This window comes from Podarcis pityusensis, assembly GCF_964106645.2.
Source record: "Podarcis pityusensis genome assembly, chromosome: 16".
Lineage (NCBI taxonomy): Eukaryota > Metazoa > Chordata > Lepidosauria > Squamata > Lacertidae > Podarcis > Podarcis pityusensis.
This window is the reverse complement of record NC_138041.1, coordinates 20136004-20161996: the sequence shown is the minus strand read 5'-3', so window position 1 is coordinate 20161996 and position 25993 is coordinate 20136004. Positions and strand designations below refer to the sequence as shown.

Below are 25993 nucleotides of genomic sequence, written 5' to 3'. Positions count from 1 at the left end.
ACTCATCCTCGTGACACCATGGTTTTTCCCCTCAATTTGTTCTCATTACCAGCTAGAGTTAATGAGATAATGTTCAAGAATGATTTGCGGCGAAATGAGAGTTCAGCTTAGAGTGGCCGTGGTATCTCTCTCTCCCTCTCTCGGAAGCAGGAGGATATTGTAATTCACAAAGACATCTGTTAGTATCACACACACACACAATTCTATTTTCAAATATACATAAAACATTTCTAAAGCATATCACGTATGCGAGGGTTGCAGTGGGGAAACATCTGCGGATCTCAAAGGACAATACAACTCCCTGCAGTTCCTGGCATGATAGAAAAGGAGCAGGGCATTGGGAATCCACAATCTATATTAATATATGCTGGATACAAAAAGCCCAGCGCAACCCAGATTCTTCTGACTTCACCTAAATATTTAAAGTCATGCTAAGAGACAGCAGTTTGAACATTGGCAAGCTTCATTTCTCCCTCGGTATAAATTGAATGCAGTTTCAATTAGAAACCGTGGGCTTCTATTGCAGGCAGCAAATTCCTTATCCACTTTTTTTAAGGTGGTAGCCTTTAAATGAAGACAGCATAAATTAATATAATTGCATTTCCCTGTGACTTGTACAATCACAACTTGGGTAGGAACACTATGCTTCAATCCACCAGCTAGCAAACGAACAATGGCATCTGGGACACCGGTACTGAACAGACACAGCTCTTGTCAAGAGGCAGCCAAGCTGTTTATGGGAGCCAGGTGATTTGATTTTATCATGCTAGTTCTATTGGATTTGCAGAGGCTGCCATTTAGTTTCTGAGCTCAATTCAATTTCTGCTGGCTCAGCTCCACATCACTTTCATGGTGCTGGAATTTGTTGAACAGGTTGAACACTGTTAACTCATTAATCTGAGTGTATGCTGGGATGGGCTTCTTCTTTTTTAATGAATGACGCTTGGGCTGTTCTGACCTTATTACCGTATTGCTAGCCACTCTGCGTCACAACTTTGGAAAAATAAGCAGGACAGAGATTTCGGAAAATAAATGAGTAAGAGGCAGCCAATACCATGGAACACAAGAGCAATTCCAACTGAGGCAAAGTGGTCCCCCTCCTGGGTCTCTAATAAGATTGGAATACCAGTGGAATCACCCCAGATAGCTAAAGACAAGCTAAGAAAATTAATACCCATTTACATAGCAATTTTTTCAAAACATGGATGTGGGTTTTTGAGATGATTGGCTTGTACTTTTAATATTAGGTGAAATCCTGGAGACACACTTAACACTTACTTGGAGGATAAGGTACTGCTGTTCTGCCGTCCTTGCCCAGAGGGCGCTCTTCTGTCCCCACTGCAGGTATTTTTGATGACCGAAGGGCAGGTGAGACAGCCTAGATTTAGGATTTTTTTGAAAAGACCTCATTAAAAGCAAATAATACCTCTTTAAAACCAAACTGGCCATAACACAACTTCACAGTCTTTTCTTTTTATTCCATTTTAAATAAAGCAATGAAGAACACCTTTTAAATGAAAAAAAAATCATTTGGGGGGGGGCGGAGAAACCTAATTTTGCATCATTAACTCGTTTTTAATTTTTTGTTTTAATGGTTTAAAAAGACACCTTATGTCTGTGTGCTTTTTACAAATGAATAATTTTTTTTGTGCTGGTGTTTTCCATGAAACTGGCAGCAGAACACGGCTTAACCCACATCAGCACAAAGCAAAGTTTCTGGTACCATGGGCAAAGTGAATGGAAACAGGGGGGAAAAACATAGAGAATAAGAATTTGGTGTATCTGCTGCATTAGACACAGACTTTGCTCTCATGCTGAAATCTTCCTTTGGGGCAAGAGGAGTGGCTGTGGCATGACATTCCATTTACCACGTAGTTCACACTATGGGGAAAACTGGAGGCTTTCAAACACAGATTGTAAGTCAATCTGTCAGGGAATCTTTTGCTGTGAACTAGATGAACCTTGGAATCCCTTCCAACTCTGCAATTTCATGAAATCAGATGGAGGAGAAATCAAGTCCCAAAATTCCCTGAGATAATATATTACTCCAAGGGCAGAGTGACACCAAGAGCATATAGCATATCTTAACACATCACACACTTACTCCAGGATCATCTTCATCTGAGTTATCGAAGAGGTTGTCTAAATCATGTAGTGAAGGGGCCAAATCTGTTACTTGTGTGAGGCTACTAGAACCAGCTCGGCCTGCGGCGTTATCTTGCCGTGTGTCTGCAGGGAGGATGGGGGGGGGGGGGGGAAACATCAAGGATTTTAGAAGTCAGCCAGAAAGGCATTAAATCACACTCTCCAAAAACACAATTGCTGTATTCCAAAGTTTATCTTTTAAAATAATCAGTTGGAGTCCTAGCTGTATGTGGACATATTTTCAGATGCCGAACAACATTACAGTTGTACCTTGGTTCTCTAACTTAATCCGTTCCAGGAGTGTTCAACTCCCAAAACTGTTCAAAAACCAAGGCGCAGCTTCCAATTGGCTGCAGGAGCTTCCTGAACTCAAGCGGAAGCCGCGCCGGACGTTCAGCTTCCAAAAACATTCTCTCTTTTTTTTTTCAAAGATATTTATTAAGATTTTCAAAATATTACAAAAGAAAAAAAGAAAAAAGAAAAATACAAAATAAAAATAGTTAAAAACAATTCAGTTTTTCAATCACTTATCTTTCATTTGCTTATTTCCCGGACCTCCTCACACCTCCCTTTTCTGTATTCCAATTCAGTTTGTTAGTTCAGCAAATCCCTCCCCTCTTTGTTTATCCTAATCTTCAATCTTAAAGTATTGTAGCATTAGATTTTTACCTACTAATAGTCCATTTTTTCATATTCCCTTATAACATTACAGCTAGAAACCACTTAGTTTCTATCCAACATCATTCTAACATTCATTAATTTTACAGTATTTCTGTAAATAGTCTTTAAACTTTTTCCAATCTTCTTCCACCGACTCTTCTCCCTGGTCTCGGATTCTGCCAGTCATTTCTGCCAGTTCCATATAGTCCATCATCTTCATCTGCCATTTTTCCAAGGTGGGTAGATCTTGTGTCTTCCAATACTTTGCAATAAGTATTCTTGCTGCTGTTGTGGCATACATAAAGAAAGTCCTATCCTTCTTTGGCACCAATTGGCCGACTATGCCCAACAGGAAGGCCTCTGGTTTCTTTAGAAAGGTATATTTAAATACCTTTTTCAGTTCATTATAGATCATCTCCCAGAAAGCCTTGATCTTTGGGCACGTCCACCAAAGGTGAAAGAATGTACCTTCGTTTTCCTTACATTTCCAGCATTTATTATCGGGCAAATGATAGATTTTTGCAAGCTTGACTGGTGTCATGTACCACCTGTATATCATTTTCATAATATTCTCTCTTAGGGCATTACATGCCGTAAATTTCATACCTGTGGTCCACAACTGTTCCCAGTCAGCAAACATAATGTTATGTCCAACATCTTGTGCCCATTTAATCATAGCAGATTTCACCGTTTCATCCTGAGTATTCCATTTCAACAGCAAGTTATACATCTTTGACAGAATCTTAGTTTTGGATTCTAACAGTTCTGTTTCTAATTTTGATTTTTCCACCTGGAAGCCAATTTTCTTGTCCAAATTGTATGCCTCCATTATCTGATAATAATGAAGCCAGTCTCGCACCTTGTCTTTTAATTTCTCAAAACTCTGCAATTTCAATTTGTCTCCTTCTTGTTCCAAAATTTCCCAATATTTCGGCCATTTGGCCTCCATATTGAGCTTTTTCTGAGCCTTTGCTTCCATCGGTGACAACCACCTTGGGGTTCTCAAACCGGAACACTTACTTCTGGGTTTGCGGCGTTCGGGAGCTGATTTGTTCAGTAGCCAAGCCGTTAGAGAACCAAGGTACCACTGTACTACTATCCCGTTTTCTACTAATTGTTTGTGTCACAGTTCATCACTAAAGTATTACTGCCTTATGATTCTTATTAAGATGTCCAGTGGCATCTTTCACAAAAAGAGGGGCCCGACACATTTTCACAAACCTGTTTTAGGAGCACAACTGAAAATGGACATTGCATCTTTCCCATCTGGAATGGTGGTGGAATGGCCTGCCGCAGAAATCTCTTTAGTTGCTGTTCCATCTTCTGACTGCAAACAGAGAATTTAATCAACCAAAATTTCCTTAAAAGAGTTAGAAAAGTAAAATAAATCCAGGTGAGTAGTTCTGAGCTCTTACAACCTCACACCCACCACTTTCAATGGTGTTGCAAATAGTTCTTTCGGTAACTATGCAATAACAACCTGTCACATGGGATGTGGCTCCAAACAGCAAATATAATGCCCACCCCAAAGTAATGTTTCAAAAGCAGTAGGCTCAGTCAGAAACCAAAATAGCAGAGAAAGATTTGTATTAATGCAAAATGTAAAATCACCATGGCTTTCCTGAGCTGCAAGATAATTAAAAAATGATAATTTAATGTATGCTAGCAAGCTTCCATATTCAGGTAATGTGTATCCCAACTATTTTAATGAGGATTCTTAAGGATCTTTATTTCACAATGAGCTTTTCCAATCAACCTGGAATGGGGGTCCTGCATCTGCCAATGGCATTGCCAAGAAGTGTCCTACTGAAATGAATGGGATTCTTTTCAGCAGTGCAAACTCCAGGTGCAGAAGACCTGGTTCATTAAAGCCTCCCTTATCCTCCATGCTAGGGTCCCAATCTGGAACACTCTCCTTCAGCGTGCAGGCTTTTTAAAAAACAAACAAAAACCAATTACCAACAATCTTTGACTTAAAGGTACAGCTACATAGTTTGTATTATGTGAAGTTTGGACCTTGGGCAGAAGGGAATGTCTCACGAAGGGCCTTAGCTCAGTGGTAGGCTACATGCTTTGCATGCAGAAAGTCCTATTGTTCAATCTCCAGCTTGTCCCAGAAGACTCCTGTTTGAAATCCTGGAGAGCAATCAGTGTTCACAACACTTAATGCTCTAACCTGGTATAAGGCAGCTTCCTGTGTCTCTATGGCATAGACATGTGGCATTTTAAAATGGCGAAAATATTCAGAACTATTGTATTTACTCATAGGCAAACATAATCACTTACAGCTCAACTGTGTGTATGTTTGCGTTGAAGCAAGCACTATTATACTGAGTGAGTGGTAAGCCATCTGGCAGCATGCAGCCATTCAACAGAGCTTTCACTTTGGTAAGTATATGCAGGATTGCAACCTTAATCAATTAAAATTATTACGTCTAAATCTACAAAGAAATTTTTCACCACAAGACATAGAATTTAAGACTTCAAAGGTCTGAGTTGTAGTACAACAGACAAAAATTTCCAAGCAAGAATCACTGCACTCAAAAAAATATTGTGCTACTAGGTTGACAGCATACCTTATTCTTCTTCAGAGATTCTCTATCAGCTCCAAGCTTGCACTTCTTAGTGCCAGTGAAGCTGTATTTGATATCGCCATCCTGAAATGTGTAAGGATCGCTGACATCTCCCAAACATTCACCAGGCTGCTGTATTAGAGGTAAGGGGTCAAGATAATTCATTGCTGGCACTGAGGGGGTTTCTTCCAAGATTTTAAATCTTTTATTAGGTTGTGCTAAGAGCCTAAGAGAAAAGGAAACAGAAAAACAGTAAAGTCTGTTCTGCAGATTTATAGATTTTTCTTACACAAACACAGCTAATATAATTCCTCTTCTGGTTCGATGTAGCTGAAACAAAATGCTTCTCTAGCAGAGCATTACGAATCTACTGGCTGACTTGTAAGCTTGCGTTCTGGCCTAGCCACAGAAAGAACAGAATCTTACAGACACATCACTGAATCAAAATCTCCCCCATAACCAGAAACATTATGGTATACTTAGAGCATCTGCAGAAGTGGATACTGGAGAAAATATGGCAATAATCCTCCTCTTTACACCCAATTTTAATGGTTGTTAGCTACCTTTCAGATGTCTTTGAAAATGGAAATATGTGTTGCAATAAAACAAAGAAAGAAATGTTCGAACCCCTATTTTTGGTATTTGCTTTAGACATTATCTTGCTGTGCAGGAACAGGATGCACAAGTTTCCTGTTCTTCCTTTTCCTCTGCAAGATTGTTGTATTGGAAATATACCGTATTTTTTGCACCATAACACTCACTTTTTTCCTCCTAGAAAGTAAGGGGAAATGTCTGTGCGTGTTATGGAGGGAATGCCTACGGGTGGCATGCCTACGGATTTTCCTCCTCTAAAAACTACGTGCGTGTTATGGTCGGGTGCGTGTTATAGAGCGAAAAATACGGTAGCTCTTACATTTCTCTCCCAGATATGTGGGGGGAGAAGTATACTTCTGGCACAGTTGTGCAGGATCAAGAGCATCTCATTTTTATGTGCTGTGGTGGACAACATTTTTCCCCCATCAAGGGCTCCATGTTCTGGGAGTCAATCGGGGGGAGGGCAGGAGGGCATGCCAGTGGTAGGTGGGGCCAAAGCCAGCAGTGGCCAGGGCCACCGCTTTTCTCTCCTCCTCATTCCTGCCCAGTGTGGGTTGGTGGGGTAGAAAGAGCTTGCTCTTGACACAAGTCTGAACTGATCTATCTCAGGGGGCTTCTGAAATTAAGATGAGCGCCACATGTGACCTTAGGGCTGCAGGCTGTCCACCCTTGTCATATGGAACATATGGCCTGAGAGCGCTTTTCTGTCCTCCAAGTCCTTCAAGCCTGGTCTCACGTGAAGAGCTCACTTTAGGACATTGATTTAGCCATCACTGAGATACACGTGTGAAAAATTCAAAAATATTTTTGGAGATGTTCAAAGTGCATGCAAGTTTCATTCACCCCTATCTCCCATACGCCCAGCCAAAAGTTCAATTAGCTCTGTCGCAGCCATAATAACAAGAACATATAACAACTGTAAAAGGCTCAAGGAGTCTGAGACATGACCATAGGGCTGTCCTTCCACACTGGCCATAATGATAGGGTAAGGTTCATTTCCAAACAGAATTCAGCCTGCAAAACCCCAGGCTCTGATTTAAGCACAGTATTTCTGGAATGGATCTGGTACCTACTGCATTCTTCATCTGTTCTACGCACACCTAGAGATCACTGGCCACTTGTTGTGCTCGAGTTTTGCAGGCACATAAGGGGAAGAGGGGGGAAAGTTAATGAGGAAATGCCCAAAGCCTCACTTTATATGCCCTCTGATGTAAAATGGGGCATTCTGATGTAGCATTCTGGAGGTCTCCAAACACAAATAGAAGGTACTGCTGCAGAATCAATTCTAAATTCCAAATTTCTGGGAAAGTGAAATCAATCAACTCAGATCTTTGCCAATCCTTTCTAGAGTGGAGAATTTTGTAAAAGGCAAGCTAAAGACCGGATAGCATTTGGTATAGGTATTACAAAAACAAGCTAAAAAGCTCCTTAATGACTTTTAAGAAGTGTAACTGCCACACTCTCTTGCAGTACAAATATAGCACTCCCTGCAACAGTGATGTCTGTGAAAGCAAATTTGAGTATTTCTGTTTGACTCTTATAACAGCTGTGGTCATTTCTGGACCAGGATAGCTTGACCACTTCAAGACTAGATTATAGCAATATACTCTTGAGGGCTTGCACTTGGTTCTGAAACTGCAGTTAGGGCAGAATGCTGCAGCACGATTGCTGACAGGAGTAAGAATCCTACCAGCACATTACACTTCTGCTAAAAAATCTGCACTGGCTGCCAATCTTTTACCAGGCTAAGTTCTAGGTATTACTTAATAGTATATAAAGGTTTTAACAGCTTGGGACCAGCTTACTTGAGGGATTGCCTTTGCCCTGGACATGCCTACCCAACCGCTTTGATCTGCAGAACTTCCAGTTTTAAAAGTGCCATGTAGTGTACTTTCCTCATTTGCTTTGGAACTCCCCGCCTATTAATATTAGGTAAACACCCCTGTTATACTGCTTTAGATGCCTGCTAAAAACTTGACTGTGGCAGGACTATCCAGATACATAGTTTAGTTATGTATGCTTGTTTTTAACATTTGTTGATTTTATCTGTGTCCTACTGATTAATTTATATATTGTTTTATGTTCACCACTTAGGGGATTGTTTTTTGATTGAGCCATTTGCAATCTTTTTCTAAATAAACAATCTCTAAGTAAAACAAAGTTAAACATCACATTAGCACAGATTTAGGCTTTGATGAGGACTGAAAGTTCTATGTAACCTCAGGAAACAGCTAGCATTTTCTTTCCATAATTCTAGATAGCTCACAACAGGGTGCACACGTATTTCCATGATCTGAGGCTGCCTTTAGCACCAGAACAGCAAGGCAAGGGAAACCAGTAGCCCACATCTAAAAAGTTTAAAACTATCCAATCTTCTCATGGACATGCAGGAACATTCATCATTTCTAGTATTTAATAGCATTTATTTAGAAGTCAAATCTAATCCTCAATAGTAAAGCCCTTTTTAAATATGTTACCTTCACTTGCTATGATGTTCCTTAAGGAGTTTCTGCAATAAACTACTCCTCTGGGGGGTGGATGGAGGGGGTATGTTTGTGTTCAAATAGGGTAAAACATGGATCAAACAACAAAATTGGCTTCTATGTGGCTACATGTCCAGACAGGGAATCATTTGGAACAAGAGACCATGGTTAACTAAAGTAATCAAATTATTATTGTTATTGTTATTAGCTTTATCTTGCTCAGGGCAATCCAAACAACAACAAAACAGATGGACAAAAAACCCCACATAGATACATTAAAACCAAGAGGAACATCCCACCCACTTCTAAAGGGTCACAGAGAGTTAAAGGCTAAAGGCCTGATTATAGAGTCTTTGCCTGCCACCTAGCAAAAAGTATTAGGATACCAGATTACTGCTTTCCAGAGCAGCTCACCACATGCAGAGTCCCAAAGAAGATTCTGAAAGGACTCACAATGTAACAGAGCCTAGCGATAGTGTTGATTCACTCAGAAAGGAATCCAGTAAGTCCACAGCAGCTTCTCATTCTGAAGATAACAGTGAAATATTCAAGACAGAAAAACTAATCACGCCACTCTCTATTGTAGGCCCCTGTCAAGTTCTTTATCACCTTGACACTCAGCTCACCGTCTTCCACTTATGGCACTCCCACCTCCTTGGAGACTTCAGAATTCACACAGATACCCCGTATTCTCCTTCAGAGTTCATCACCTCTGTTGAATTGACTTTCTACTAGCAGCTATGACTGCTGTGAACTGCTCTGTCTTGGACCATTCTGCTGTGGAATTAGATGACTTATTTTACAATTACTGTCTCTTTCAACAATGAATGCACCCTACCTCCATTGGTCCTCACTTCGCCCCTTAGATCAAGTGGTCACTACTCCAGAGCCTATGAAAATCTACCCAACCAAAAAAATGACACAAGAATTCACATTGCTTGCTTTCTAGATTTGCTATTGAAGCATTTGTTGCTTCCTCATATAATCACTTCTTATCCTTAGGGATACCAATGTAAAGCAATTTTCTTCAGAATCCACATAATCATCTTTAATCCCAGGTTTACAGCTATTTCATTTGGCCTAACATCTACAGGGCTGCATCAGTGTGGTACTCAAGAGAACCCTTTCCCATCTTCCCCAGGTTTAAAGAACACAGTTCAATGGAGGGTTTGTAGCTCTGCAAGGGGCATCGGGGTCTCCTAACAACACTCAGTATCCTTAACAAATTATGGTTCCTGAGATTCTTTGGGGAAAAACATGTTGGGCTTTTAATAAATTGTTAGTGGCACTCCTGAGAACTCTTCTCACTTGCTTTTGCTATATTCAGGAGCAGACAAAAATCTCCTGTAACATCTAAAGGTAAAGCACCCCTGGATGGTTAAGTCCAGTCGAATTTGACTATGGGGTGAGGCGCTCATCTCGCTTTTCAGGCCGAGAGAGCAGGCGTTTGTCTGCAGACAGCTTTTCCGGGTTATGCGGCCAGCATGACTAAACCATTTCTGGCACACAGGACACCGTGATGAATGCCACAGCACACCATTTACCTTCCCACCAAGCAGTACCTATTTATGTACTTGCGCTGGTATGCTTTCGAACTGCTAGGTTGGCAGGACCTCGGATAAAGCAACAGGAGCTCAACCCGTTGTCCGGATTTGAACTGCCGACTTTACGAGGCCCAAGAAGCTCAGTGGTTTAGAACACAGCGCCACCCAAGTCCCTGTCTAGTTTCACCTATAGCCACAAAACACTGGTACCAGACCTTCTGACTTTGAATATCCGTTGGTACCATCGCAGATTTGTTTCCAGGCAGTCACAATACATCACCAAAGAGGTAAAGGTCTCACAGTTCTTACAGGGGTCAACAAGGTGGTCCTCCTTGAACATTCAACAAAAATGTTCTTATTTGCAACCGAATTACTTTGACTACACTGGACAACTTTTGAACCCAGTCACTGAAGCAGCAATCACAGGGGGAGGTATGCTGTGACTCTATACACAAAGGCACAGAAACAGATAGCAAGACAATGATATACAAATCTCACAAGTTATCCACAATAAAAGCAACTATGTCTGCTTGAAACTTGCTCTTCCCATTATTGAACGCACCCTCCCAAAACCTTGCAGGGGAGGGGGGCAGAAACAAACCTCCACTCAGCCTTCCCCCACCACCTAAGGCTAATGATTTCAACTGTTTCACAAATATATATGTGAATATGGCACACTTTAAAAGTAGTGATCCATGTGTAAACATTTGGTCTAACGCAAACATGGGAGCGCTCTTGTGGTATTTTACTTCTGCATAAAAATTATACAGCTCGACCAGCACATACTGCAATTCCACAACAGGAGTGGTGCCATATAAAAGCCTGTCAATGAACTTTAAAAAGTGCCTATCAAGTTTCTTCTAAAGTTATAAGCAGAAGGCATTTCCTCTCTAAAACTATGACATGGCATTTCCTATTGGCCTTTAGAGGGAGACATTAATGCACTGTACAGTATGAAACTATTGCCTGCCGCTCGTTCAGCCCAGCACAGAACAGGAAACAGCACTGAACCTCACATTTTTTTCAAGCTGTGCTTTTACTCTCCATTTTGTCTGAAAACCTAAGACCCAAAAGCTCATGGCTTGGGTCTTTTCCTGTACTACATACATGCATTGTTATCCAAGACATATAGAAGGACCACTAGCCACCAACACCCGGAGCAACCTCAAATGGCAACACCTGGGACAGACAATAAGTCTTCCGGGAGTGTCCTTACCTTTTTAGTGCAGTGCTCTCAGGGGCAACATCCATTTTGGTGTCGTATCTCTCACACTGGAGTTCTGGCGGGCTGAAGTCTGGATCCCCAGTTGAAGGAAGAACATATCCCTGCCATTTATTTGATGACTCTTGGTTATGTATAACCCCACAATATAAAGCTGTCTCGCTGACTTCTGCCATCAGAGGAAGCCTCTGGCCCAAGAGGACTGTCCTTTCCTCTGCGCTGGCCATAGGCTGGAGCTCTAATCCATTGCTGTAGAGGGCTGGATTTACAGGAACAGATGGAGGGTCCAAACTGTCTGCTTCCTGCCCCCTTGGCTGGGGGCTAAGTGTGGGAGGCAGAGGGGATGTTGGGGAATGGGGGGAATCCATAGGATTCAAATTCGTTTGTTTGCTTGGGTGCCTGGGTGGAAGAGTGAGCTGTTTTTCATATTTCCTGTTGCTAGGGGCTTCCAAAGAGGGCTCCATACCGGCCAAGGCCAGCTTTTGTCCCGAAGGGTCCTGTTCCATACACAGCTCTTCAGTGACAGACGGACGATGGTGAAATGGCAGCAGCGATCTTTTTTGGAGTTTTTCCGACTTCTCCTGCCTCTCTGTGGTTTTGTGCTTAGAGGCAGGAGGTGGCAAGGCAGAAGAGGATGAGGATCCTGCGCCAAACCCTGGTTGTGATATCGTTGGTGGACGACTGGAACCCACAGCACAGCGCTGCTTGAGAAGCTTATGCCTGGAAGAGAAACAGCAAGAAGAATTTACCAAGTGGACTGTAAAGAAGAGTAAAGAGGGTGAAGTGTTAAGTTTGTATGCTGATGCATCTAGATTTCTCCTCCATCTCATTTGTAAGTGGCTTTGCAACAGTAGCAAGTTATTTTGGTGATTCATCTGTTTCGAACCTGTCACTACCTTGACTTTCACATGAACTCCCCTGACAGCTAGATAAAACCACTCGTCATGAAATACTCAAATCATGTGTAAAGCATTTTCTGGATAATCCTATGAATTTGTTCTGGAGGGGGACAAAAATATATATTCACTTGCTTGTTTCCTCATCTCCTTATAATGAAGACTTCTTCTACACAGTCATTCATCATGGAGACTCAAGATCGGCCCTCCACACCAAGCCAAATCTGTCGTCAGTTTTACGGGTAGAGAAAGGGGTGGTTGTCTCTAGAGAGGGTGAGAAACCTCATGCAAGTTCATGCAAAACTCCAACTATGTGCTGTGAGGCAGCAGGACTGTGGCCATCTGTCCCGTCTACCAAGCATACCTTGCTGCAACCTCTGCCCTGCCATATGTTTAAGCCATAATGTTGACCAATATGTCTAACCTACAGAGGCATGGACCTAAGAAGCCCCATCATTGGCGCCTTAAGCAAACTGACTCTATGTGGCTGCTTTTATGACAGATTATAAGGCGCTAGAGAGAACAAGCAACTTTTGTAATAAACCAACAGTTTGAAGGGGTAGGTACACACCCTGATTATAAAGATTGGTATGACTGACCAGGAAGAAAGCAGCTCAGGCATCATACAATAAAGAGTTAATAAGTCCCATCCTTTAAAACCTGGTGCTACAATGTAAGATTTGACCCTGGCCTTAGGAAGCCAAAACAGGAATGCCTTGCCAAATCCAATGAAACTGCCAGCTCTGGATACAGGCACTTAGCAGACTGAATGGCTTTTGGGGTGATCCCACAATTTTGTTAAGCAGAAGCTAAGCATGTGCTTGTCTGGCACAACCTTTAAACAGAGAGCCCCCCACACACACACACACACAAACAGGTATTCATGACAGAAACCACCCCTAATCATCTTGAGAATTATTCTCTTATGCACTGACCTGGAGCAAGAACAGCACACTCTTTGGACTGGATCAACAAAATCCCAAGTAACACAGCTTCTGGGGGCCTCTTCCTCCACGTTAGTAGCAGTAATTTGACTCCTCCTGATACCCAAAGAAATAATTATTTAGAAATAAGTCAGCAGTCACCACGGTAGCAGAATTCAATTTGTGATCTTATAAGCTACAGAAAAAGAATGCTGGGATCATTAGAGAATCTTGCAGCAACTACAACTGGGCACAAATCCTGGGCCCTTTGTTGTTCATCATCTTTATAAACAATTTGGATGAAGGCACTGAGGGGATGCTCATCAAATTTGCAGATAACACCAAACTGGGAGGGGTGGTCAAGATGACCTTAACAGATTGGAGACCTGGGCCCCAACTAACAAAATGAATTTCAACAGGGACAAATGTAAGGTTTTGCACTCAGGCGGGGGTAGGGGCGGGGCACCCAGCACAGGTGAGGGGGCAGCCGCGATGGCACCGCACCGGGATCACGCTGCCTGGGGCGATGCACTCCCCCCCCCCGCACTCCTCTTCCTCCGCCAGTGTCTGCACTAAGGCAGGAAGAACCAGGTGCACAAATGTAAAATGGTGGACATCTGCTTTACTAGCAGTACATGTGAAAAGGATCTAGGGATGTTAGTGGACCACAAGCTGAACATGAGTCAACAGTGTGATGCAGCAGCAAAAAAAGCTAATGCCATTCTAGGCTACATCAATAGAAGTATAGCTTCCAGATCATGGGAAGTAATAGTACCACTATATTCTGCCTTGGTCAGACCACACCTGGAATACTGTGTCCAATTCTGGACACCACAATTTAAAAAGGACATTGACAAGCCAGAACGTGTGCAGAGGTGGGAGACCAAAATGGAAATCAAGGCTTATGAGGAAGAGTTGAGGGAACTGGGTATGTTTAGCCTGGAAATGTGGAGACTGAGAGAAGAGATGATAGCCATTTTCAAATATTGAAAGGGCTGTCACATGAAAGATGGAACAAGCTTGTTTTCTCCTGCTCCAGAAGCTAGGACCCAAACCAAACATATATGTCAAAACAACCAAAGTGGGAAGTACAGAAATTAAAACTAGGAATCCAAAACCTTTAGAAATACATAGCGAAAACCTTAAAGGACTAAGTGTTGAAAGCAACCATACACAGATACCTTTAAGTGTCAAGTAGCAGCTTTCTCTCAGAAGATACCCAGCAGTGGTTGTGACAAGCCTCCACTGGCCCATTTTCTGAACTACACAATAACCTTAACTCTGGGTTGTAACATGAAGCTGCCAAAGTAGTACAGAGCTCCATCCTTCATTCTACAAAGTCAATCAGTAACTGGATGCCTTATTTAAGATTAATAAATTATTAAATGGAAATAAATTAAAAGCAAGCCATGTTCCATTTCCCCTATAATTATTATTGCACCTTAATAAAGCACACATCCCCATTTTTCTTTTATATATATATATGGCTGAGGCAAGAGCTCTTCCTTAGGGTAGAGGACCATACATAGTTCACTGACAGAATATGTCCTTTGCATGCAGAAGGACGCAGATTCAATCTCCCACACTTCCAGATAGGGATGTTCTTAAATTTTGTTTGACTCACAGTTCTTTTGTAGTAACTCAGGTTTCAACTCAGGGTTAAAGCCACAGTTTATGATGCCATGTTCTTTACACATGACACAACATGAGGAATCTCCTGAACCTTCAAGGGAAGAGAGCTGTGCAATCCCTGAGCTTATCTGACTAAAACCTAGACAGACTTTCTTCCTACACTCTGTGCAAGCCCTCCACCAGCACAGGTTATTTTGACTCAGCTCCGCTACTGAGCCAGCCACTAACCTTCACAACAAGAAGACAGACAATGCTTCTACATGGCATATTAAAATGCAAATGAGGAGAATGTCATCTATGGGAGGGAAAAAACACAACCCTGATAACTGTTAGAACTGGATGCCAACTGCAAGTCGAAACAGAGGAAAACACGTGTGATTATTATCTTACTTGGACTGTGTCCTGTTGAGGATACATTCCTTCCAAACTCGGTGGACCATACGATTCTGGAATTTTGGAGGAATCTTCCCTGATTTCTTTGGACTTTGCACAGTGACCATACCGTCTGGTGCTGCTGAATGGCTGACTGTGCTTGGAATGCCTCCACTTTCACCTGCAAGATAAACAACAACAACATAGGATACAGTCATACCTCATGTTGCATTAGGTTCATGTTGCGTCTTTTCGGCTTGCGAACACAGCAAACCCAGAAGTGTATACTTCCAGTTTTGCCGTGCATGCATACGTGCGCAAAAGCGCTCTATCGCACTCCACGCTTGCGCAGAAGCGCCGCGCTAGTTGCGGATTTTTCAGGGTGTGAATGGCACCACTGTATAGCAAAAGGTACTAGAGTTAATTCCTGGAAATGATGTTCTTTGGGGGCCAAAAAATGTAGGATTAGAGTGAAAATTCAAGCCAGATCAGATATAACTTCATTGGCTTCATAAACCATAAATGAGTCAGGCTCACATACACTTTGCTCCAACTTCTTCAACTCATAACACCAGCTCTGGCATGGAGATCTTGGTTTGTTTGGACCAGAGTTCCCCATCATGCCTAATATGGTGAATTCTGGCTTAACCAAACAAGAATATCCATGTTAAAGTCAGTGCATGGGGGGGGGGGAGATATGGGTCAAATATTATGTCCAAAACCAGCCTTTCATTTGGGTGACATCTTAAACCTTACATTTATTACCAGCTGCCACATTTATTATCAGACTATGGATTGGTTTGGACACCAACACCAAACTATGATTTAGTGTTACATGAAAAGGCCTCAGAGCTCCTATAACTGCTTTGTGAACTCCAGTTCCTTAATGCAGTTCCTTTAATAGTGACAGAGCTTGCTGTTACACTTGAAGTGGGGAAACTGTGATATGTTTGCAACCCAGAATTTGGAATCATGTTTGATTGCTTTTCCAGTTGCAAAACAAGGAAGCCAGAGAGGGCATAAAGGGAGGAAGAAACGTGGAAATCCAAGGCTTGCTCATATAATGGCAAAACACAGTTTGATCTTTAATCTGAATCAAGTTCATTTTGAAATTACTGCAGAGGTTGAGCTGATGCCATGCACAGTCATTCGGGACTGGCAATGTGTCCTCCCCCCACGCCCCTGCCAAGGCAGTAAAGCTGCTTATGAATGGCACCAGCAATGGCTTCTGTTCTCTGTTATGAATGATATCTTTAGACCAATTGGATGAGCGGCAGCACTCTAAGCATGAACTGGAACAGCAGAGGGAGCTTTGAGCTTGCTTAGCCTTCCTAACTGCATGTCACACACTATGTGCTTGAACTGAAAAAGGAGGTAATAGTACAAATCCTCAACAAGGTCAAACATGTTTACAGAACTCCTTGTTCTTATGTCTGGCATGGCCAGAAAAAGCCTTATGAATAAAAGACTGAAAGCAGCCAAAGCACTGCTACATCAGAAGGCGAAAAGGCAACCACGCCTGCCCCTGCTGTAAAAGGACGTCTGTGCCAGGGTTTTGTGTTTGCTGTTCTTTCCAGCGGCTACAAGTGTTTGCAAACTAGGTTGTCCAATGGCATCCTGCTCTCTCACTTGGTTCTTACTGCGTTGCTGTCAGCAGCCAAGGTCTCTCAAGGGACACTTCCCCATCCCAAGTCTATGTTTCTGATCTGCAAATGCTGGCTGACATGTGGAGCAAGCATCTGCGTGCAGTTGTGATGCTTTCAATAATGCCACAATGATGCAAGCCTTCACAGGATCCAAGTCCTGGGTGGCGGCATGCAAACACTATCCTGCACAAGAATGAAGAAACAGGCACCAGCTAGCAACACATTTCTGGGATTTTCATAGACCTGATGCGCTGCATTCATTGACGGCCACATTCTCAAAGGCATCAGTAGGAGTGTGCCTAGAAATTTAGACAAATCCTAAGACGTGAGCCAAATTGAGTTTGATTCTGAAAGCCCTCTCCAAACACACACACACACACACACACAGAGAGAGAGAGAGAGAGAGAGAGAGAGAGAGAGAGAGAGAGAGGAGGGACCTCTGAAGCAATTCTGACAATGGAAAAAAACAACAGTGCAGACAGTGTGTCTGCCAGAAGTGAAACCTTTCTCCTCAAGCTTCCCATATAAGGAAAACACCAAGGTGGGGAGAGGGAGAGCTCTTTTGTGACTGACAGGTCTAGCTTCCAATAAGAGGAAATGATTTTACCAAAGATCTTCAACCACAGTGCTTTGGAGACAGGATGCTTTCCTCTATTCATCGCTCTCTGCTCGTTCTGTCTCTTCTGTGCAGTAACAACTACAGCAGGGTGGTCCAACATGCAGCCTGTGAGCCACATGTGGCCCTCGAGGCCTTTTAGGTGGCCCCTGGAAGAGCAGGGAATGGAAGTGGCTCCTGATGCAGCAATGATGGCAGTGTGACCCGGCTTCAGGAAGGAGGCATGAGGGTTATGGAATGGTCCTAGAATCCTTCCACCTCCTTTCCCAGCTTTCGGGGAGGTGGACTATATGACCCTCATGGTCCCTTCCATCTCTACAATTCTATGCTTCTATGCTCCATGACAAGAAGAGCCTGTCCAATCTACTCCGGTATCCTGTTCTCAATGGGAAACCCGCAAGCCAGGATTTGAACACTGTTCTCTCCTGTGCTTTCCCCTTGAGTTTGCTTACTAAATATATTAAATCTATTGTGTATTTAACTATATATATTTCATTAAATATATTGTGTTTATTTTAAAAAATATTGAATATATTACAAACACTTTAATTTACGATGTGGAAATATCGTTCAGAGTGTGGCCCGTGGGCTGTGTGTTGAAATGCTCTTGCAGTTCACTTGGCGTGAGAGGTTGGACCACCCCGATCTAAATAGTTATTTGTGATGGAGTTGAAAGCTTTTTGCTTATATTCTAAAATCAGTTTCTTTCTCTTGTTTTCTTGTATCTACCTCTCATTCCTTCTCAAAAGTCCCATCCATTTAGCCCTTTTGATCTATTCTTGGTGCAGTTTGTTTGACTGAGTCTTTCTTAAGGGTTGGCTTTTGTCTGTTATCCCTATCGCTTCCCCCAAGTCCTATATATATACTAGCTATATCATGAGGCATGTACAGGGTGGTGGTACGCCATATGTTGCCACCCCCACCCCACCCCCAGAGAGAGAAGCGTTGGCAGTTATAGTCCAACAGCATCCGTAATATAATTAATTGCTAAAGTTGTTCTTTCTTAAAGCCTTCTCACATAGCTTTTTCAGGGAGAAGAGTAGTACTCGCTATAATTAATTGCATCAACACAAAGCAGATCTGCCTACAGTGTGTGCCCAATGCTAGAACCAGCTTATGTCCTTGGACATTGGCAGCCATGCAGGAAAGGAAATTATTACAACCGGATATACCTGTGTAGTGCTGAAGGACATGCCTTGCCTTTACCCAAAGTAAGTTAAGTACTTTCATTGATTTAAAAGAGACACACCACTTTAACAACCACCAAGGAACAGCAGAGGATATTAGATTGAGGTTTCACTAACACATAAAGACAACATTTTTATGACTCTGACTGGAACTCTTTCTGTTTCCTGAAAGCTGCAGAGCTCAGATTTTATAGCGCTCCTCAAAATTTTGCTCCATCACTATGCATTAAGAAGCATGTGTTTTGAAAATATTAATTTTACTGAAGGTGTAACTATGCATGGTAGTAACAGACCTATGTATTCAAATGCAAGTCAGTGCCAAACTCTGATTAAGGGAGGGGAGGAAACTTAAAGTAGATACAGGAACAAGGTGCTAAATTCTTCTACTGCTTGCTACATTTGACTTGCACCTTGTCCACCTAAGCAATTTCCCCTTACACTTAATCAAGCCTTTGCTCCATCTAGTTTCACATTATCTACATGGACAGGCCCAGTTCTCCCAGTTTCAGATGAGGGTCTTTTCTATCACAACCTGGATATACCAGGGGCTGACACCAGAACCTTTTGCATGCAAAGTATATTCTCCATCACTGAGCTATAGTATTCCTCAGTACTAGGAGTGCAGTGGTGTTGATAGTGTTAGAAAACCTCCTCCCACCCCAGTCCCAATGACAGCCCCCCGCCAAAGTCTGCTATTCACACTATAAGTGATGTTTCTGTTCACTGGTGGTCCCAAACTTGGTTGGCGTCTCTACAGCTGTTTAAAATTTAAAAATGAGATGTGTTCATTGCAACTACTGTTGATGTGTCACATCTAGTTTGCCCCAAGGGCTAGAAGAAAGTCCCACCAGGGGAAATACAGATAGCAAGAGGGGATGAACACAAAACATAGCAGACAGAGGAAAGATCCAACAAGCTCTCCCTCCACTTTAAATCACTTTTTATATGAACTGAGCACGAGCTGTCTCAGGGAAAGAACTGTGTGGTAGGAGCTGTGCTGTCCTCCTAGCCAGGGCACTGCCTCCTGCTCTGCTCCTGAAAGTGACTCGGCTGGGGCAGGGAGAGAGAGTTTCCAAGGAGGGCAAGACAGCCAGAACCAGCACTGATATTGGCAAGGAAGCAGGGTACCTCTATCCAGCACCCTCCTACGAGGAATCCAGCTGCCATCTAGTCAAGGTGTACAAGGGAAAAACTGTGTGGCAGGTGCTGCCCTGCTGTCCTGGTCTGGGCCCTGTCACCTGCTATGAATCCTGGATCTGATGTGGGCAGGAAGAATACTTCTGAGGAGAGCCTGGTCTTTATTAAGGTGAAGACTGCCAGAACGACCACTGACATCGGCAAGGAGCTTCAGTTCTTCTTCTAGACAGGCAGAATACACATAAAGGTTTTAAAAGAACTGTAAGGTGGCTTCCTCGCTTACCTATGACAGTCTGCTCTGGAGAGGTGGGTGGTGTGAGTAACATTCCACAACTGCTGGGATCTTTCACGTTGCCAGCTCCCTGCTGTGTCATGCTGTTGTGGGCTCCTAGCGTGGAAGTGTTCTGTGACACAGGAATATCATTTTGCGAGATAAGAACGAAAGCTGAAGGATATACCATTCGGACGCCACCTGTTAAGGCAGGAGTGAAGCGACAAGAGTAGGCTATGAATGTTTTTAAACGTTTCCGATTTAGTGAAATTGTTTCTGCTTTGATACACAAATTTTAACTACACAGCCAAAATCCATTATTCATAAACATCATCTTTTTGAAACGGTCACGTTTGTAACTAATAGGCAGCAGGGATCAATAGCCTGAGATCATCGTGAGCTAGAAGACAAAGCAGCTACCAAATCTTAAGGCCAAGTAGTGTCTCCAAAATTCTTTAGTATTAACAGATCCACAGTAAAGACTGCTACATATTGAACAGGGGTACGTTTTTTAACTTTTTGAATAGCGGTCGCAGGAGGGGAAAAGCTGTATGAGCAAAATACTGAACATTACCAACTATGACTTCTACTGCCACCGGAAAATCGTCATCATATCCCAGTTCTTCCTCTTTCAAATTCTCTTTCTTCTTCAACACCATTGGGTAAAAATACTGCCACTCCTCAATTAGCTTCCGGGTTGCTGGGTCTGACATCTTGTATGCTTGGCCCGTTAATGTACCACTTAAGCCATAAGGGCTTATCAGCACTGATAAAACAAGGGGGGAAAGAAAACAAAAAGATAGTTCAGCATACAGGCTCACCTCAGGCCCCAGCACACATTGCAATAGCCTAAACAAATTTACTCTGAAGTCAGCCCCAGTATTCAATGGGGCTTACTTTCCAGGAACTGTGAACTGCCCTGGGATCTACGGATGAAGGGTGGTATAATAATAATAATAATAATAATAATAATAATAATAATAATAACAATGCAATCAAAATGTTGCCCTAATAAGTAGCTTCTTACTATACACAGCTCATAAACACACAAACAAATTAGAAGTATTTTGGCTGGGGGACTGTGGGGAAGAAGCATGTTTTAATTTTGGCCAAATGTATATATATATTGTTGTCAATTCAATTTAAAATTGGCTCCTAAACCTTGCAGACCTGGCCAAAGAATGTTCTGTTAAGGACCTCAAAGTACTCTGTGCAGCATTGAGACTGTCAGAGCATGTTGTCCTCTCAGCTGTGGAAAGCAGAGAGATTTAAAAATGTGATAGTAAGGAAGACGCAGCTCAAATTAATTAAGTGTTTTCCTCCTCAAGTGCCATTATTTAAGATCATTTGATGTTTTTAAGGCCACTGAGTTTAAGGATTTAAATCTGGGGATAACTCTGGAGTAAGAAGATTATAGAGTAAGGACTATCCGTCCTCCAGCTGTAGCTTGGCAACTAGCCTTTCATGCAAATCACATGCTAATTAATTAATTGCATGCTAATTGGATGTCTCCTCCCTCATTTCCTGGCCTGTCCACTTCTACAGCCTTCATTCTTCATCTCTGATCTCTTTTATTCATTCTAGAATGCCCCCATTTTTAAAACATCTCCATATCCCAGTTCTCTTGCTGAGGCTTCCTTTGTAAGTTTAATTTGTTTATTTAGTTACATTAACATCTGACCTCTGTGCTGCCATGGAACCCAAGGCAGAAAATATTTATTTACATGCTACATTTTTATCCTGCATTTCATTTGAGGAGCTCGAGGCAATGTACAATGCATCCTCCACTTCTAGTTTCAATACTCTTCTGAAAACCTTTTTCCTTCTAGCTGTTCTATAAATTCCCCCCCCCCCCCGCAAACGTATTCAATCATTTCAGAAGCATTCCTTGTCATTTTAAATATACTTTTAATTTCTCTCTCTCTCTTCCTTGCTTCCCTGTTTATTCAACCCCATTTGTAAACTTATCAACTATGAATGGTTTTCAGGCAACAACTTTTAAAAATGTTTTGCAGTTTGTACAGCACCAGACACATTGCTGACATCCCACTATCCAGCAAAGCAAGGCATTCAGCTCTGTAAACAGTTTTATTCATATAGGAGCCTCGAGGACTAACAGCTGCTGAACTTTATATTCTACAGCAAAAAAGGTAAGCGAAGAGGTAAAAGAAATCCCATTGCATCAATTATATTGAACATCTCGTTTTGAAAACAATCTAGCATTTTGTAGTAAATTAAGAATATTTAAAATTGCGAAGAGCTTGGACATGTGCATTCCTTTTCATTAGAAAAAAAGTGCAAACAATAATTACTAGCCCTTTGCTATTAGGTAGGCAATGCTTAAGCACATTTAACTCTGCTGGACTATGGCCCTATCTTGAATTAAGTGATCCTGCTTAAAGTGTCTGTACAGAAACAGTCAAACAGAAATTCATTATTTCACAATTGACTCCTTTGTCTCGCTAGGCAGATATAATCCTTTAGAGCAAAAGGATGCAAGCTGCATGGCCAGAAGACATGGATTTACTCCTAGATAGTAAAAATGTTCTACTTAGTTTCAGACCGATATTTGTTAATTGTTACAACAACCAATTAGCGCACACACCTCTTCAGGAAATATATTAATTAACAAATAGAAAACTTCATTTAAACCTGGGGGGGTGAGGGTAATTTAAATCACCAATTTACGAAAGTCCACCATGTGGCAAATTAAAAGCTCACATTAAGTCCAATTAAAGCAGATATTTGAATGTGGGAAAGGAAAGGAACACACTGAAGGTGGAGTCATCCAACAGTGAATAGCACAGAAGGTACTCAAGACATCTATTAAAATGGAGAAGGGGGACCTTCCGTTAATATCAATACTCACATACAGGGGCCCATCAGAGCTGAGGCTTAAAAGGACTAGTTTCTTACAGCACCTACTGAGCTTTAGCGCTGTCTGTCACCAAGCTAAAGTTCTAGGAAGAGTTTATAAATACAGGTCATGTGCTCAAAAACCAGTGCACTATTCTTATCATTCAATCAATTAGCCTAGTTTGCCCATCATGCTATGCCAAACCATGTTTTAGCATTTACATGTAAGCATCCAGGCTCCAGGAGGGTTTGTGGCTGCTTTGTTCCTCCTCCTGTCATACTGCTACTGTGCTACATACACCATGTCACCTAAACATGGGCTCAGGGTTTAACTCCCTCCAGATCAACCACAAGCTGAAACCAAGGTTTGTAACAATGGCATACAACCCATGATTTGTGAAGCAGAGCTAAACATTGAGCCAGGGTTTGGAAGATATCCTAAGCTTAGTGCACCACAGCAGCAGAGTAAAGGGAGGAGGAGCAAAATGGTTGCATTCTCCCCTCGGCGAGCCCATGCATTTACATTAAGCCAGGATAAGGTTTTACTCAAGTGATGGACTATGCTGAATCAGCAAAGCTAACAGTTAAAATAAGTGAACTTAACAATGATTGCTTCACGGAAGGATAGAAGCTTTTTTCGGACTACTTAAAGAAATGATGAATTTGTGTGAGCAGGATTTGAACTATGAGCAACAGAAGGAATTAGAGATTATTGCATTATAGTTCTGATATAAGGTAAAAGGTAAAGGACCCCTGGACAGTTGAGTCCAGTCAAAAGTGACTATGGGGTTGTGACGCTCATCTCGCTTTCAGGCCAACAGAGCCGGCATTTGTCCACAGACAGCTTTCCGGGTCATGTGGCCAGCATGACTAAACCACTTCTAGTGCAACTGAGCACCAGGACAGAAACCAGAGCACACGAAAATGCCGTTTACCTTCCTGTCACAGTGGTACCTATTTATCTACTTGCACTGGTGTGCTTTCAAACTGCTAGGTTAGCAAGAGCTGGGACAGAGCAATGGGAGCTCACCCCGTCACGGGGATTCAAACCGCCGACCTTCTGATCGGCAAGCCCAAGAGGCTCAGTGGTTTAGACCACAGCGCCACCCATGTCCAATGATATAAGAGCGGGGAGATGGGGTGCAGCAAGGGGGAGAGAGAAAAACACCATGGAAAATGGAATGGGAAGTCAATAAAACAAAAGAAAAAATATTATGTATTGGAATGTCTATGTGATTATTATTTTTTTGAAAATTTAGTAAAACTTATTTGAAAAAAGTTACTCCAGATGACAAGAAGACACGCACATAGGACACCTACCTTGGAATGGCATAGGGGAAGACTGAGCCATGTGAAGATGCTCCTCGCTGATCAGATATATTGGTTGGTGCTGGACGATCTCCACACTTGTACACACATTGCACTCCCCATGAAGGAAGAATGTGAAGGCGCAGGACAAATGCTCACTGAAAGGAAGAGAGAAGAGGGAAACGTGACAAAAGCTCGTTTAATCCTGGGATCAATGCTTCAGAGAATGGCAACAGAGATTCTATGGATCTTGCTGGAACAGAAACTACAACACATGGTGCTTGCATGGGTGTGAACACACTTTCATCTCCAACGTAAGTGGCAGAAACATCAAGCCCTTCCCTGCTGAAAAAGCAGAGAAGCATGTAGCGAAAAGGAGCCTGTATGCTGATCAAGACATCATACATTCAGTCTTCACAAGACTTCACATGAGAGATGGAGCTGCTGCAAACTAAAGCTCATGCCTCAAAACAAATCACAATAAAGAACATGAACAAGGTTTTACTGCCTTAACCACAATCAAATCCCTTCACAAAAAAGGCATGTTGCAAAACAGGGAGCACGTGCCCCATTAAAATAAGTGCATTTTTAAAGAGTTGAGTTAACTTCTAACTTCCTTTCTTCTAGCAGATCAAGATGATCGGGTGACAGCAAAAACTGCAAGGTTTTTAGCGAGGGCATTCAGAATAAGATCTATTATTTGATTATTGATGTAAACTTCCAAAATGTATTTTGTATAGTTAAGTTTTTACTTCTATCTTCAGTACATTTTATTTTATTGCTATGGCTAGTGGCTAATGCAAATAAAGATTCTTCTGATCTTGCTCTCTCTCTCTCTTCTAAGAGCACGGTCAGCTCAACCCTGGCTATGAAGCATGCATTTCATTAACTTACAGCAACAACAGTAGTTTTCAGAACAAATCTCTTCAACTTAGTTGTTGAACGGAAACAGGGCTGCTCTGGTACCACAGGGACAGTTTTGATAGCATATGCTAAGGCACCAGATTTTGTCTGCTTCACTACTGGCTGGAGGGGCAAGATGCTTGTTGGGCTGTCGAGCAACCAGAGCCAGGTACCTAGAACATGCAGCTCTGATCATTTCTTTATTGTTCAGCCAACAACTGCTGAACAATCCCAACAGTCACTAGAAAACTCAAAGATACCTTTGCCATACTGGGTATTTTAGATATTTTAGATGTTATTCATAACTCAGTAGCTAGCCCTCTTCTACTTTATTCTAGCTCCCATTGAAACTGCTTAGTGCCCAAAGAGAAGACGATACTCCTGGGTCTTCCACACAATGGCTGCCAAGTGAATAAAGGCAGTGTGAGGGAAACACTAGGACACCCCAGCGTTTCCCAGAAGGCAACATAACTGGCTTTATATGCAGGTGGAGAGGAGATGGCACTGCCTCACAACTCTGCCTCTGAGAATCGCAGAAGGGTGGGTTCCCTGCACTCTTAGCTAAAGGGGAAGTGTGGCATTGCTCAGTTGTAAAGAAAAGTTGCTTCTGGGCAAAGTTTCCCAAAGTGAAAGAGAGTCGGGATCAGCTGATTTCTGTTGAATCACTCATGACCGTGCCTTTGATCCTTGTTGCTTCCTTTGGCACAGAGCCCAGCTCTAAGAGAAAAGCACTGCCCAAGCCAACCCACAAGTACGCTTGAATGAAAGAAAACAAACAACTGGGATAATTTAGTGGACCACTCTTCAAATCACTGCAGCCGTTTAACCAGCCGACCCTTATTGTAAAACTAAAGCTTCCACACATTATCCTATCACTAAAGGAGGAAAGATTTGCTCAAAAAGTCTTTTTGACCAGGCCAATATTTTTTGACCTACCCAAAAGAATGTTGCATGGTTTAATGTCTCAGAACTGCAAGCATAGTGTATTTATGACTTACGACTGGACAATGGTAAAGTTTAGTTAG

The 25993-nt window shown here is 42.2% G+C and overlaps 1 protein-coding gene and 1 long non-coding RNA gene across 2 annotated transcripts in view; one reads left to right on the top strand and one right to left on the bottom strand.

Annotated features, from left to right (window-relative positions):
* Positions 1 to 25993, top strand: part of LOC308466039 — a 365679-nt gene that overhangs the window by 159537 nt on the left and 180149 nt on the right. The gene's annotated exons all lie outside the window — the stretch shown is intronic.
* The window catches only part of MED13L (mediator complex subunit 13L), a 172444-nt gene that overhangs the window by 39430 nt on the left and 107021 nt on the right, over positions 1 to 25993 (bottom strand). The window contains exons 5-14 of the mRNA XM_080986142.1: positions 24078 to 24223; positions 20476 to 20667; positions 19914 to 20102; positions 15063 to 15225; positions 13053 to 13157; positions 11216 to 11941; positions 5382 to 5604; positions 4027 to 4132; positions 2105 to 2229; positions 1279 to 1378 (exon numbers count right to left, since the gene is read on the bottom strand). Coding sequence (XP_080842268.1) covers positions 1279 to 1378; positions 2105 to 2229; positions 4027 to 4132; positions 5382 to 5604; positions 11216 to 11941; positions 13053 to 13157; positions 15063 to 15225; positions 19914 to 20102; positions 20476 to 20667; positions 24078 to 24223 — 2075 coding nt within the window. The remainder of the gene's footprint in view (positions 1 to 1278; positions 1379 to 2104; positions 2230 to 4026; positions 4133 to 5381; positions 5605 to 11215; positions 11942 to 13052; positions 13158 to 15062; positions 15226 to 19913; positions 20103 to 20475; positions 20668 to 24077; positions 24224 to 25993) is intronic.